The 15,854-nt window shown below is 37.2% G+C and overlaps 1 protein-coding gene and 1 non-coding gene across 2 annotated transcripts; one reads left to right on the top strand and one right to left on the bottom strand.

The window, feature by feature from the left end:
- Positions 1–10,373: 10,373 nt before the first annotated feature.
- LOC142523730 (uncharacterized) lies at positions 10,374–13,679 on the bottom strand. Its single transcript, XM_075627463.1, has 6 exons — positions 13,002–13,679; positions 12,360–12,482; positions 11,659–12,170; positions 11,454–11,508; positions 11,167–11,336; positions 10,374–10,830 (listed from the first exon to the last, which is right to left on the bottom strand). The coding sequence occupies exons 1-6, from the start codon at positions 13,677–13,679 to the stop codon at positions 10,374–10,376; spliced, it is 1,995 nt and encodes a 664-aa protein (XP_075483578.1).
- A 1,383-nt stretch (positions 13,680–15,062) lies between these two features.
- On the top strand, positions 15,063–15,168 carry LOC142525693 (small nucleolar RNA R71). The gene has a single exon (XR_012815143.1). It is a non-coding gene; the product is annotated as a small nucleolar RNA R71 (small nucleolar RNA).
- Positions 15,169–15,854: the final 686 nt, after the last annotated feature.

The raw sequence follows: 15,854 nt of genomic DNA, 5'->3' as shown, positions 1-15,854 counted from the left end.
GGGATTTTGGGTGTTAAAGATATGCAAAGGATATATTGTGTATATATACAAGTTCGATGAAATCAATATGTACTTTACTATAAGTAGTGTGTGTGATAATTTTTGACCTAATATTTTTATGACAGAGCCCACAACCAACTTACTGCACATAGAGTCATTGAATGATTGCTCAATCTCACAGTTAGTTGCTTGCGTGCATTGTGTACGTGAAAGAAGGAAACATTTATGTAACTTTGAACGTCCTAACATAATACTGTCGGTTCATAAAAACAAACACGTTCATGATATCAAATAAATACTTAATTTTTTGGTAAATAAAAAATAGTTCAGTTTACTCTAAGGGTGACGGCTGCAAGAGGAACTATCTCTACAAAATTTAGTTTTTAAGTAGCTACAACTGTTATTTAAACATAGTCGTTCCTTAAGTCTCGGTATCAACTTTGTCCTTGGTTTTTCAGTAGCTAGATTTCGGATTCAAGTTAGGGTTGATGTATGAGGGTGATTCGCCCTAGTGTAATTTAGGGAAAAATAAATTTTTTTGTCTACTAACTTGTCTTATTTTATGTTCTGATTCACTAAGTATTTTAAGTTTGATTTTGGTGCAGTAATTTTGATTTTTATTTTAGGTTCTGATTCACTAAGTATTTTACGATAAAAACCTATTTGCTGACATGAAATCGGAAGAAAAAGGCATCCGAAATTGCACACTTGTTCGGCAACACGTCCTCAGTTCGATTAAATTAGACGAAAATTAAAAGTTCTCTGCATGCATGCTTAAAACTATACCACACCCTGCGTTCATTTACTAAAATAACAATCATATTAAACCTTCTGTCGGAGGGATATCTAACCAGTTTTCAAACCATATGTCTCATAAATAAATGTGTCAATTGTGAATTTTCAAGTAAATTTGAGTATGTATTTTGTAGTAGATGGTTCTAGTACGTGCACTACAACTCATCTTTGATAAGTTTTATTTTAGATTTAAATTTTCTTAAAAATAAAATAGGAACATATAACCTATAAATCGAAATTTTCAAATTGTCTCAATTTCTATTAATTTAATTTGTATGATCACGAGTTCGAGGCTCTTTTTTTATTTTTTATTTTTTAAACAATGGCTCATTTAGTACGTGGGTTCAAGAAGTCATTTGGGGTGGGTATTAAAGACTTGGACCACTTCTGATTTTATAGAGAGATTCGGGTTAATGTCTCGTGGAAAGAAGCAAGAATTAGGTAAGTAAATAAATAAATAAGAAATACAAATATTATATTGCATGAAACATATCGAGTATGAATTTAGGTTTAAAATTTGAATATATTTTGATGAATTAGACCACTCAAATCGAGTAGTGGTGCATTTATTAGGAGAAAATCATTGCACACTAGGCGCCTAAAAATCTCTATTATTTTGAATGATAACGTAGATTGTATAATGCAATCGATTAAATAATTGGGGTCACTTATAATGTGAAAATAATGATTAATTAAAGAATTAAATGTGTATAAATATATAGTTTCATAATTCTTATTGATAATTGTTGATGCGCAGAAAGAACTATTTTTGAATCTTGCTAGATCCTATTTTTTATGATTGAATTATGATGGATTAAGACGCATAATAACATCGTTCTTAGTTCGTGTTAATTACAATTACAATATAATCTTTAAAATTAGAGATTTATTAGATTAATAGAGATTTATTAGATTAATATAAATGAGAGTAGGTCTCTGGTGAGACGGTCTCACGAATCTTTATCTATGAGACATATCAATCTCGCTGATATTCACAATAAAAAATAATAATCTTAGCATAAAAAGTAATGCTTTTTCATGGATAACCCAAATAAGATATCTGTATCACAAAATACGACTCGTGAGACTGTCTCACAAAATTTTTTGCATATAAATGAATTTGAGTAATTTGCTAATAGGTTTTTATCGTAAAATTTTAAAATAGAGAAATAATTTTTTATACTAGCATTAAATTTCGACGTCATAATTATATTTGTTAATTTTATTTTGGGGGTGTGGGAATGGAATAGGAGATAGAAGGGCCAGGATTTGCATTAAAATTTCAAGGGAGCCTCTATTCTCTCCATTAAATTCTTCATTTTGTTAGTCAGATTTTACCGTAGCATTAACTATGTGCGTACCCAACTTTTGATAGTATTCACTGTACACATTATTTAGCAAAAGTTATTGTCTCATTCAATTTTGAGTGGATTGTGTTGAGGTGATGCCAAATTTCATCAAAAATATTCAATGATCATTTTATACAGAACTTCAATATGTATATATACACACACGGGTGTGTGTGTGAATTGAGATTATATATTCAATAATCAATGAGTTAAAACCTAATATTTAGTATTAATATTTGATCCTAAAACCCTACTGATAAATTTCTCGTGTTACATATATTTTTTAGAAAGTTGCAAATTTGGTAACTTATATTTGTCTATTGGCAATTTAGTCATTAATACTTTCAAATTTTGGTTTTAGTCCGTTATTTTTTTTCATTTTTTCTAAGTGATATTAACGTGGTGCTGTTGAGGCATTTGTGTGTCAAGTGACACAAGCACTTCGATCAAAAATAAATAAATTCTCAAAAAAGACCAAAATTACTAAAAAATCAAAGATACATGGAAAAACTCAATTTAATAACATAACATACCTAAATCGCATCGCAAAGAATCAAACATTGAGGATGAAAAAAACAATTTTTCCTATATTTTAACCTCCTATACTAAAATAATATTTTAAAAAACATTTCAATTTCAAAAATAATATTTTGATTATAGTAAAAAAAATATAGCATTTTTTCCTTACACATGATTTCATGATATATTGAAAGTTAAAAAAATTACACAGAAATTTCCCTAAAATGTAGAAACGAAAAGAAATTAAACATGTATATTTTTATTTCATTCGATGATTAAAAAATATAATTTTGATTCTAAGTAACAACCATGCATGAAAGCTCTACTATGAAAGAGACTATTTTGTATGACTTTGTTTTTACTTAGAATAATTTGTGTACTCTATCTTGTGTTCAGATGCTATCTATGCCTCAATCGACTTTTCAGCTACGAGAAAATTGAGTCTTTTCTATAAAGTTACTTCATTTGAGTCCTATTTAGTAGGCGGTGTTCAACTACGTTTTGGTTCAGTTTCAAATAGAACCAAACAATATTTTATCAGTTTTATCATATTCAAAATCAAACCACACCATGAATTTCTGTTTGGTTGGATGGATAATTTTAATTTTCGAGTTTCATAGTGAATTAGTGTGTGTGATATATAATTTGGAAAAAGAAGTGGCAATTGACATTTAATAAATAGAAGTTGAGCAAACATTTTATTTAACCGTGAGTTATAATAATGGATATATGTAAAATCATGTGTTAAGATGCTTATGCAGGTTACAAAATTTTGCAATTTATAAAAAATCTAAACTTTTAAGGTTGTAAGTAATTATGTTTATTTGAGCTAAAATCCACGATAAATAAATTCTCAGTGCAATTGGATTGTGAATTTGTGAATAGGGAACTGATATACTACAACTTAAGCACCATATGTTCACTGTAATTCGCTACTAACTGTAAATTAATTATGTACTACGTTGATTTAGGGGAAAAAGCATGAAGAAGCCGTCGAGCTAGTGAAAATTGATCATCCCATGTGGCAGGGGAGTCTCTGAGGTGCCTGGAAGGGTCGCCTAAATGCCTCCTATCTCCAAAGGCGCCTAAGCACTCCTCTGTGTCATAGAATTTTTTTAGGCACGTGGAGGAGATGCCTAGACACCAGTAAAGTGGCGCCTGACGACGATGGTTGACATAATTGCGAGTTTTCATGTTACTTTGCATCCAGAGGCTCCTAAGCGCCTCCTGTCTCCATAGGCGCCTAAGCGCACCTCTGTGCTCTGGAATTTTTCAAAGGCCATCGAGGAGAGCCTAGACCCATAAAGTTGTGAGTTTTCATGATGATTTATATCCAAATGGTGTCATTTCATGGTTTTCATCCGACTTTTGAATGAAGGAACAACCCGTTGAGGTGCAAGTTTCTGCTGGGTAGAACGATCAAACCATGATGATTGGGCATCTATGCGATTTAAAAGATTTGAGTTGCACCATTACCACCATCTATAGTTTTTGGTAAAGAGGCAAACGTTCGGTCCTACATTGGTATCGGAGCAAGGTTATGAGTTCGATTCCCAATGATTGCAAGATTTCAATTATTGCGAGGGAAATTGTTGAGGTGCAATAATTGTCCATGCTGGGTAGAGCGATCAAATCACGGTGTTTAAACTGCTATGCGGTTTAAAGGATTTGAGTTTCACCATTACCACAGTTATAACTTTTAGTAAATAGGCAAGTGTTCGGTCTTACACAACCCATAGATGAAAAAGCATTTCCCTACATACTGATATCTATATAAACATTATCAAGGATCAACATTAAAAACTTTTGATCATATTTTTCTGAATATCTTTTGTACTTATATTGTTTGCCTATTTTTCCTTCTATTCTAAAAGAGAGTTTGCTTCATTTCTGTTTATGTAACTTGTGATTTGTAGTACTATCATAAGTTAGAATTCGTTGTATTTTAGAAGACGATTGTCATATCTCGTGAGCACCAAGTACATGATAAATTAATCTTAAAGAAAAAAAGTTCTCTCGTGCCACAACTTCAAATTTGTTAACATAATTTATGAGTCTTTTCATCTTTAGATTGCAGATCTAATGAAGGAGATTGGAGAAATCCTTACCAACAATCTTAAGATGATTGTTGGGTTCTTTTTTTTGTTTGCAATTTGAAAATGTGTTGACTATGAACATAAACGACTTCAAATTATGCAGTCTCACATTTATATGCTGATTTGTGAATCTCTAAATTTTGGATATCATATTTTGAAATTATTAGTTGCTTCTTTTTTTTGTTATAATGCTTAAATTTGATTTTCTTTTGAATTTATTTGATTGAAGAATTATGAATATGTTGATTCTCTGTGCAAAATGCAATGATTGTAAATTATGAATCACAAGGACTATGTCAAACACATGAATCTAAAGAAGTCTATTCAAGTACTTCTCTGATTCAAAAGAATTAAATAATTGGTATATTGATTTGAGAAAATTCTTGAAACTAAAGAAATATAAAATTGGAATGAGAATATCTAGACCTTAAATTTGTACTATGGACTGAAAAAAGTAATCAATCATATGTTTAAAATTTACAACATCAAATGAGATATGTGTTGAAGTATAAATGGTCTCAATCCATTTGTTGAAAAAATATATGGCTCCTTAAATTAGAGAAAATAATATTTCATCATATTATGATTGTGCAAGATATGAGATGTATATCTTATGAAATGAAAGATGAAGCTTTTGTGGCTTACGATGATATGATGTTGATAATATACATCACAAAAAAGTAAAAATATTATTTCAAAGTAATAGAGGAATATATTGTGCACCATTTGATTATTCATCAATGTACTCGAATAAAGCAAATAGTGTGGTTGAAATAAAGATTCGGAGTTGAAATAAAATCGATGAATGCTTTGTTTATAAATCTATGCTTACCCAAAGATTGTTGGGGGTGGGGGAGTCTTTCACAATTGAAAATGAATTACATCATTATTTTTTCTCCTTTCTTTCTAACTTAATTCAGCAGGCTAATTTTTAGGCCTTCGCGCTTAAAATCCAAATTTATAAGATATAAATTATTGAGTTTGGATTTTCTAAGTTGTGCGCTTAAAATTCAAACTTTAGAATTATATTAGAGAGTTATTTCAAATTTTTTAAGCAATTGCACTAAAATCCAAGTTTGCAAGAAATAATTTCTTGAATTTTGATTTTAAAATTTTAACGTGTAGAATTCATATTAATAGTGTTCTAAACATTTTAATTTTTTTTTTTACTTTTAAATGTCACAAAAGTCCTATAAATAATTTGAATGTGCGTGTGACTTATTTAAATTTAAATACCAATTTCAAATGTGGCACGGAATTGAATAAATGATGCTAGTCTAGCGTGTACGTCGAATACATAATAACATGCTAAACTTGATCTCCAGTAGTCTTATAATTTTTGATTCAATGAAATAATAGAATAACTTAATGGATCCATTGTTAAAAGCTTTAAAATGAGATCAAGTGTAGATTGGCAGGATTAGTGAATTTAAAATCTACAAAATAAGGTTTTCTAGTAGCAACTCAATCTTGTTGATTGGAGTGTACTGAATGTTGATCTAGTAAAACTTGCACTGTGAAATCCTTAATAAAAATATGGTTTTATATGCTCAAAAATTAATCGCAAGTGCACGATGTCAAGTAATAGTATAATATACCGGAGTACGAGTATCGTTCCACTGAAGACTGTGTTTGACAATTATTATTTTCAGTTATTAAATCTTTAGCAACGAAAATTGATTGGTTGTTTTATTACTACTCTAATCAAATAAACATGCAAATAAAATTATTCAAAATCAAGTAATGAAATATAATGTCTAAAATGGTTGAGTAAAATTCAATAAGAAATGAATTTGTTGGGAATTTCGATTTACCTACCCCTCGTTAATTAATTAATTCGTTCGATATTGATTATATGCTTTCGACAGGATTTCTTATTCAATTGAACACACTCTCTCGAGCTATGCCAAACTAATTCTACTCAATGAAGTAATTAAATGTCTTTAATTATTTATCAAGAGTGAATTGCATGTCGATTTATGAAATCCCCTAATTTTCGACCCTTAGGACTATGACTATCGGCGCGTATCCAATTTCATATGTCTAGGTAAATTGTAGATCCACGGATTATACTACTCGTTCCTATCACAAGTTATTCTCTCAAACTCACTCGCAATATAAAAACGTTGTTAAAGTTAGCTACGCTCTAACAACATGATAAAACAATAGTATAATCAAGAATACATCAAAAATCGATATGTAAATTAATTTAAATCAAAGTTCGGGGTAGGATCCCCTTTTATCCCAACAAATAATAAAGTTTAGCTACTAGAATTCATGATTGAAATAAACGCAATAATGTTTAAGAGATAAAAACTAAATAAGAAATACTAGAATTGACGAAAATTGCGAAGAACGACGCCCGGAAAGCTTTGAATCTTCAATCAAAGCGCAAAAATCCTCTCCAAAGCTTGCGGCGGCTGATGAATGAAGTCTGAATGCCCTCAAAAACGTCATCTCCCCCTTTCCATATCATCCTCTCCTCCAAAATAAGGTAGGGAATCGGACAAGAAATCTTCCCAAAAATAAGTGGCGCTCGGGCGGTAGAATATTACCGCTCGAGCGCCATAACTTCTGTAATCTTGCTTGGGATATGCAGCATTCGCGCTCGGGCGGTAGAATATTACCGCCCGAGCGCCAAGTCTTCTGTAAGTTGGCTTCGAAAATTAAATCTCGTGCCCGGGCGGTAGAAAATCACCGCCCGAGCGCCATACTTTCTGGACATCATCATCTCTTGCGCCCGAGCGGTAATTTTCTACCGCCCAAGCGCCGGCCTTTCTGCCATTTTCTTCTTAGCTTGCGCACTTTGCTCCAGACTCGATCTTCCGTTCATTTTTCCTGCAAATTTGTCACACACAAGTGAGACGTGATCAAATGCAAATGTTTACTCTAAAGTGAACAAAATGTAAATGAAATGAACACATGCACCATGCAAACACACACAAACAAATGCACTAAAACATGTAAAAACCACGTCTATCAACCCCCTCATACTAACCTTTTGCTTGCCCTCAAGAAAAATAGGTTACAGACTACAACTAAACATGCAACAAACACAAAGTGAACGTATTAAAATAACTAGATTGATTGCGAAGTAGCAAACTTTAGGGAGTCGATAGCCATAAGTGTTAAGTGGTTCAGAAAGATGGGGAGTACGTAGATCATTTTCACTATGCATTTGTCAGAAATTTTCTCTGACATTCCTCAACACCTTACATCTCCATCTTTTTAGCCTTGGGATAGGATTTCATCCCTTTTTGGCTCCCCCTCACCTTACATCCCCCTTTTTTTATTCCATTTTTTTTTTGCGCATAGTTTTCTCATGCGTACTCCCTAGGCTTTGGATATAGGGTATGTTTATTTATCTGGCATAGGGATGAATTTTAGGTCCTATGCACGATTGGATGAAGGATGTTTGAGGGATATTTTTGATTTTCTACTTGATTTAATGCTACTGGTTAGTCATTCATTTCAAAAGGTAATCATTCAAGTTCTACTCGCATCTTATGTTTCTCCAGTTCCCCTCACAGATTATTTTGAACTTAACTGTCATCGACACCACTATTAAAATCCACTATGTGTGCATAAAACGATTTCAATTCACCTGGGGATTCATAACGAATGATATGACTAAGTAACATACAGTTCATTTATCCCATAATCATCATTGGCTACCAATTTACTAGTTTCACCATCATCTGACACTCATGCACGAAAAAAACGAAAAACGACTCCCTCATACTAAAGGAGTGCAATGTCCCCATTGCACAAAACCGAAACACAACAATGCAAAAATTGATGCAGACACAGAGAAAATTAATGCAAAATGAATGCCAGGTAAGAAATAAAACATAAAGCAATAAAAGAAACTTAAATAAAAATGCGAAGAAAGGAGAAACAGTGAATTCCCCTGATCAAGGCTCCTCCTCATCGTACTCCGGTGGTGGCACTCCGGTGGCATCCCCTTGCGGAATGTAGTCATACTGAAACTGGTAGGGAAGAACGAACGGCGGAAGTGGTGGTATGGCCCCTGGATCTACGCCCCCGTGGAGGAGCATAGTGCGCATCATGGAGTTGAGGTGGGCAAGATGGGTCGCGACATTGGCGTTGACCTGCTCCTGATGAGCCATGAAGGCAAGGCTCTCGTCCATTTTGTCATTCTGGGTGCGCCTGCGGGGCTGTGGGCGACGAGGGACGGCGGCGCTTGAACCTCCTACTTCCTCCTCCTGAGTGGGGAAGTCTATATGTCATTTCGCCTTCTTCCGCCGCCAATCATCCACACAAATATGCTTCATGGGTTGTAGCCACTCCTCATCGTCCCGGAAAATAACTCCCGCCTAGGCACACAATTCGGATATGATGGTAGGGAAAAATAGGCCGATGTGGCTATTATGTATGCTCATCATAATTTGAGAGTGTAATAGCTTGCCCACGTTAATGGCGTAGTCCTAAGATAACGCAAAAGGTACCACTGCCCGCTCTTTCTGCACCTCACTCTTGTGGGAAACTGGCATCATCCTTCTGGCCAAAAATAGATACCACATGACAATGTCGTCCCGCAAATATTTTTCGTCGAAGCAGCTCGGGGGTCCCCCTAATGGTTTCCAGGTTGCCCCGGGAAGGCACAAAGTCTCAATGATCATCGAGTAATTAGGGTCAGAAACTAATGCCTCGAATTCGGAGTCGTCAACATCGGCCGTTTCTAATAGGGCGTTAATCGTGAATGAATCGAATGGCACAAGCCGACCTCTAACAAATTCTTTACCATCCATTCGTTCCCCGGCATTCGCATAGAATTCCCTAACTACAGACACCACTGCTGCCTTAGGTTGCTCGCCAAATTTACCCATCCTCGTCTCTCTATTGCCCCAAGAGTCTTTACGTGTCTATCCTCAAACAGACGGCGAAATCCCCTTTCAGCAATGGGGTTTCTATGCACCTTAGCATGCTCAAATCGAGCCCGTGATGCCTCATTCACAAAGCGATGTCTATCGAAGGACGAAGATGAAGAGGAGGAACCGGGATTACCTCGTTGTTTCTTGGGAGCCATGGGGTTGTTGACGGAGATGGTGCCTTGAATGGAGAAGATGACTGGAGATAGGTGTTCTTGCTTCCTAATGGAGATTGTGCCTCGTTGCATGAGAATTGAGTGAAGATTCAAGTGTCTGCACAATAAAATCGACAAAGGGGGGTGAGAGAGATGTTAGGGATTTGGTGTTGTTTCAGAATGAGAAAGGGGGAAGGGGATTCGCGTTTTTATCTGCAGGCGCGCTCGAGCGGTAGAAAATTAACGCTCGAGCGCCAAGGTACTCTGGAATTTCTTTTTGCGAAATGAGTGTTCGCGCTCGAGCGGTAGAAAATCACCGCCCAAGCGCCGAGCTCTCTAGAAATTTTCGAAGTAAGTTGTCACGCTCGAGCGGTAAAAATTTCCGCTCGAGCGCCGAGCTCTCTGGAAATTAACACCCTCTTTTTTTATATATATGTATATATGAAAACAAACCAATAAAAATAAATGGGACATAACTAACATAAACAAAATATCGAAGTAAATGCAAGATAAGGGAAAGAGCGGTAGTTCTCAATTTACAGTCGAGAGTTGGACCGTCGATCGGTCTCAGTTCGAATTGTCTTGGAACCGAGCGATTCCAAGTTGTGGCTCAATTATGCCACCCATGTAGTGCTTCAGTCGCTGGGCATTGACCGTGAATGTCCCATCCTTTCCATCGTGCAGTTCCACGGCTCCCGACGGGTATACTTTAGAAATCACGAATGGTCCAGACCATCGTGACTTCAATTTTTCCAGGAAAAAGTCGCAATCGGGAGTTGTAGAGTAGGACATTGTCACTTCCTTGAATTCCCTCTTGATGATCCGCTTGTCATGGGCCTTCTTCGTCTTCTCCTTGTATGAAACTGCAAGATCATATGCCAGGTTCCGGAATTCCTCCAACTGATCCAGTTGCAGCAGACGACGTTCACCTGCATCAGTAAAGTTAAAGTTCAATGCTTTTGTGGCCCAGTATGCTCGATGCTCTAACTCTACAGGTAGATGACATGCTTTACCGAACAACAACCTATATGGTGTAGTGCCTATAGGTGTTTTAAAAGCAGTCCTATATGCCCAAAGAGCATCATCTAATCTCACCGACCATTCTTTCCTACTGACACCTACAACTTTCTCCAAAATTCGTTTTATCTCTCGGTTCGACACTTCCACTTGACCAATCGTTTGGGGGTGATATGGGGTAGAGATCTTGTGTGTGACACCGTATTTGCTCAAAAGTTTTTCAAATAATTTGTTGCAAAAATGGGTGCCACCATCACTAATGATTGCTCTTGGTGTCCCAAACCTGTTAAAAATATTTTTCTTTAAAAATTTCAGGACCACTTAAGCATCATTAGTGGCATACGCTTCTGCCTCTACCCATTTAGACACATAATCAACCGCAACCAAGATATATTTTTTCGTGAACGAACTGGGAAACAGTCCCATGAAATCTATCCCCCATACATCCAAAACCTCACACTCAAGAATATTATTTAATGGCATTTCATGACGGTTAGAGATGTTACCTGACCGCTGGCATTTATCACAGGTTAGCACATAAGCACGAGCATCTTTAAAGAGGGTTGGCCAATAAAAGCCACATTCAAGTACCTTAGATGCCGTCCTAGTTGGTCCAAAATGACCACCTACCTCAGGGTCATGGCAATGGTTGAGGATTTGACCAAACTCCTCTTCTGCAACACACCTTCTTATCATGAAATCTGCACAAATCTTAAACAAAAATGGCTCCTCCCAAAAATAATATTTCACGTCAGAGAAGAATTTCTTTCGTTGATGAAACGATAGATTTGGTGGTGGTGTGCCTGTGACAAGAAAGTTAGCGAAATTTGCATACCAAGGACAGTGTCTCACCTCAAATTTGTCATCAGGAAACCAATCATTTATAGCTTGATCTACACAGTCATTACCAATCAGCTCCAACCTAGACAAGTGATCAGTTACTACATTCTCGACACCCTTCTTATCTTTTATTTCTAAATCAAATTCTTGCAACAATAGAATCCACCAAAGTAGGTGTGGCTTTGCATCTTTCTTAGCAAGTAAATACTTAAGTGCAGAGTGGTCGGTGTAAACAATGACTTTGGACAAAACAAGGTACGAGTGAAGCTTGTCAAGCGCAAATACTACTGCAAGTAATTCCTTTTCAGTTGTTGCGTAATTCGATTGAGCCTCATCAAGGGTCTTACTTGCGTAGTAGATTGTATGAAATACCTTGTTTTGACGCTGGCCAAGCACAGCCCCCACCGCAGTATCACTGGCATCACACATGATCTTGAAGGGCAGATCCCAATCTGGTGCCACCAAGACAGGAGCCATCACCAAGCGCTCCTTCAAATCATCGTATGCCTGTAAACAGTGAGAATTAAAATCAAATGACACATCTTTCATAAGTAAAGAAGATAGAGGTTAGGAAATTTTTGAAAAATCTTTGATAAACCGCCTATAAAAACCGGCGTGGCCTAGAAAACTTCTAACTCCCTTTACTAAGGCTGGTGGTGGTAGGTTCTTTATAAATTCTATTTTAGCTTTGTCCACCTCAATCCCTTGTTCCGAAACCTTGTTCCCTAAGACAATTTCCTCCGGTACCATGAAGTGGCATTTCTCCCAATTAAGCACCAGGTTTGTCTCCTCGCACCTCCTCAGCACGGTTCTCAAATTCTGCAAACACTCATCAAACGTTGCACCAAAGATAGAAAAATCATCCATAAATATTTCGAGAAAAGTTTCAATCATATCATGAAATATAGAAGTCATGCAACGTTGAAATGTAGCAGGGGCATTACAAAGGCAAAAAGGCATACAGCGGAAAGCAAAAGTTCCATAAGGACAAGTGAAAGTGGTTTTCTCTTGGTCCTCAGGTGCTATAGTGATTTGGTTATACCCCGAATACCCATCTAAAAAACAGTAAAACTCATGCCACGCTAGTCTCTCCAACATCTGATCAATAAAGGGCAGGGGAAAGTGGTCCTTACGGGTGGCGTCATTCAACTTCCTATAGTCAATACACACTCGCCATCCCGTAATTGTCCTGGTGGGTATTAATTCATTTTTTTCATTTGTAATCACAGTAATCCCACCTTTTTTTGGCACACACTGAACAGGACTTACCCATGCACTATCAGATATAGGATAGATAATACCTGCATCAAGGAGTTTGATAGATTCTGCTTGTACTACCTCTTGCATCTTTGGATTTAATCGTCTCTGAGGTTGCACAAGAGGTGAGTACTTGTCTTCCATCAAGATCTTGTGCATCCAGACTGATAGGTTGATCCCTTTTATGTCCGCCACCTTCCACGCAAAAGCACTCTTGTGCGCTTTCAAAACTCCCAACAGTTTGTCCTCCATCCCATCTGTCAAATAAGCAGAAATAATGACAGGTAAAGTGTTATTCTCACCTAAGTATACGTACTTGAGGTGTAGAGGTAATGGTTTGAGCTCAAGCGTCGGTGGCTCCTCCAGGCTTGATTTCTGAGGGATCAAATATCTTCGATCTCCTAAGTCCTCTAGTTTCATCCTTATTGGCCTCTTCCATGGCTGGTTGGCATTGAAGTATGCCAATATTTCGGCTTTTTCCTCGTCCAATTCATCTTCTCTCAGTTCGGTAGTGAGAGTGACTTCCAAAGGATCTCCAATAGCACCCTGCACATAGTTTGACACAAAAGCATCAAAAGCATCAATTCTGTAACAACTATCAGAGTGCAATGTGTGCTTGAGTGCATTAAAAACATCAAATGTAATCTCTTCCTCCCCCACTCTCAATCTCAACTTCCCCTCTTGAACATCAATCAGGGCTTTTCCAGTTGCAAGGAACGGTCTTTCCAAAATCAAAGGCATCTCCACATCCTCCTCCATATCAAGTACCACAAAATCGGCAAGGAATATGAATTTGTAAACCTTTACCAAGACGTCCTCTATATAACCCCTCGCGGGTATTTGACAGATCTGTCTGCTAGTTGCAAGGACATCCTTGTTGGTTTAGGTTCTCCTAATCCGAGCTTCCTAAATACAGATAAGGGCATGAGATTAATACTTGCACCAAGATCACATAAAGCCTTGTGAAAAACAACATCACCAATCATGCAAGGAATAGAAAAACTCCCTGGATCTTTTAGTTTCGGTGGGATTTTGTTTTGCACCAAAGCAGAGCAATTTTCCGTTAAGTTCACCATCATGTGATCCTTCAATTTCCTCTTGTTAGCTAATATGTCTTTCAAAAATTTAGCATAACTAGGCATTTGCATTAAAGCATCGGCAAAAGGAATATTGATATGCAATTTTTTGAATACCTCTAGAAACTTACCGAATTGTGCATCAAGTTTTGCCTTTTTTAATGCTGCAGGAAAAGGTGGAGGGATAACAATTTTCGATTGTGCAGTGGGTGCTGGTGTTGAGTTGGAAGACTTATCCTTTTGATGACTCAGTCTGTTCATCATGTGCTTGAGTTTTTCTATTCCTCTGGCCTCTAAGATCTTTCCACTCTTCAACTCGATCGCCTTCACTTGCTCCTTTGGATTGATCTCTGTGTTACTTGGCAAGGTGCCCGGCTCTCGATTTGCTATCATCTTTGCCAACTGTCCAATCTGATTCTCTAGCCCCTTTATTGATGCATATTGATTTTGTAGTCTAGTTTCAGTGGACGAGATAAACTTAGACATCATCTGCTTTAAGTTGGACTTTTCTTCTCTAGGAGGGTCAGATCTATACATCGGTTGTTTCCCATATTGTTGTCCTCCTTGTGGTCGATTCTGACTGTTTTGACCACCCCATGAGAAGTTGGGATGTTGCCTCCATCCAGGATTGTATGTGTTTGAGTACGGATCATTCCTCGGACGGTTGTGGACTCCCACTTGATTCACTGGTGACTCATTTTGCACATAGAAGGGATTGTCATCTTGACAGTCCTTCACAAAATGTTCACCTCCACACTTTTCACAGAATATCTCTTGAAGACGCATAGCTGTGCCACCCATATTCAAACCATCCAACTTCCTGTTCAAGATATCGCGTTGTGCAGTAATAGCGGAAAGGTCAGTTACCTGGTGAAATCCTGCACTTCTTCGCTGATTATTCCTTTCAGATTGAGGATGATAGCTGCTAGCAGCCATCTCCTCCAACAACTCATATCCTTCCTCAGCAGTTTTTCTCAACAGGTTTCCACAAGCAGCAGCATCTATCATAGTACGATTAGGAGTAAGCAAGCCATAACAAAAGGTTTGAACGACTAACCCAAGTGGCAGTTCGTGATGAGGACATCTTCTTAATAAATTTTTGAAGCGCTCCCATGCCTCATATAAAGTCTCCTGCTCGAATTGAGCAAATGTGGTGATGTCTGCCCGCAGTTTCATGGTCTTATATGGAGGAAAGTATTTGATTAGAAACGCTTTCGCCATGTCCTCCCATGTGGTGATCGAACCTACAGACAAACAATTCAACCATGCTTTAGCTTTATCACGTAGGGAGAAAGGAAATAAACGCAACCTAACAGCATCATCAGAAACTCCATTAAATTTAAAAGTATCGCAAATTTCAAGAAAATCTGCGATGTGCGTGTTTGGGTCATCGACTGCAGATCCTCCAAACTGGACTGTGTTCTGAATCATCTGAATTATAGCTGGTTTGATTTTGAACTGGTTTGCCCGCACCATAGGCCTCACAATGCTGGGGCGTGCTCCATCCAAAGAAGGTTGGGTATACTCCAGCATCGGTATGCGGCGTGGCATCTCAACACGTCTAGCATCGTGGTGTTCCTCCTCATGATCGTTCTCGTGCCTCTCCATCAGTTCTTTTAGTCTCTGCTATTGTCTTCTCCTGCGGAAAGTTCTTTCAATTTCAGGGTCAAACTGCTCAAGCTCCACGTCAAGTGACTTTGGCATGCACTGGATGAGATATCTGTGAAGAAATCGAAGGTGTCAAACAAAGTAAAATAGAGAATACTAAAGAAAATAACTAAAAATAAAATTGTGAATTAACAGTCCCCGGCAACGGCGCCAAAAACTTGATCAAGCAAAACTTGCACTGTGAAATCCT

This window comes from Primulina tabacum, chromosome 14, assembly GCF_025594145.1.
Source record: "Primulina tabacum isolate GXHZ01 chromosome 14, ASM2559414v2, whole genome shotgun sequence".
NCBI classification, from domain to species: Eukaryota; Viridiplantae; Streptophyta; class Magnoliopsida; order Lamiales; family Gesneriaceae; genus Primulina; species Primulina tabacum.
The sequence above is the reverse complement of the archived record's forward strand: the minus strand, read 5'-3'. Positions and strand labels throughout refer to the sequence as shown.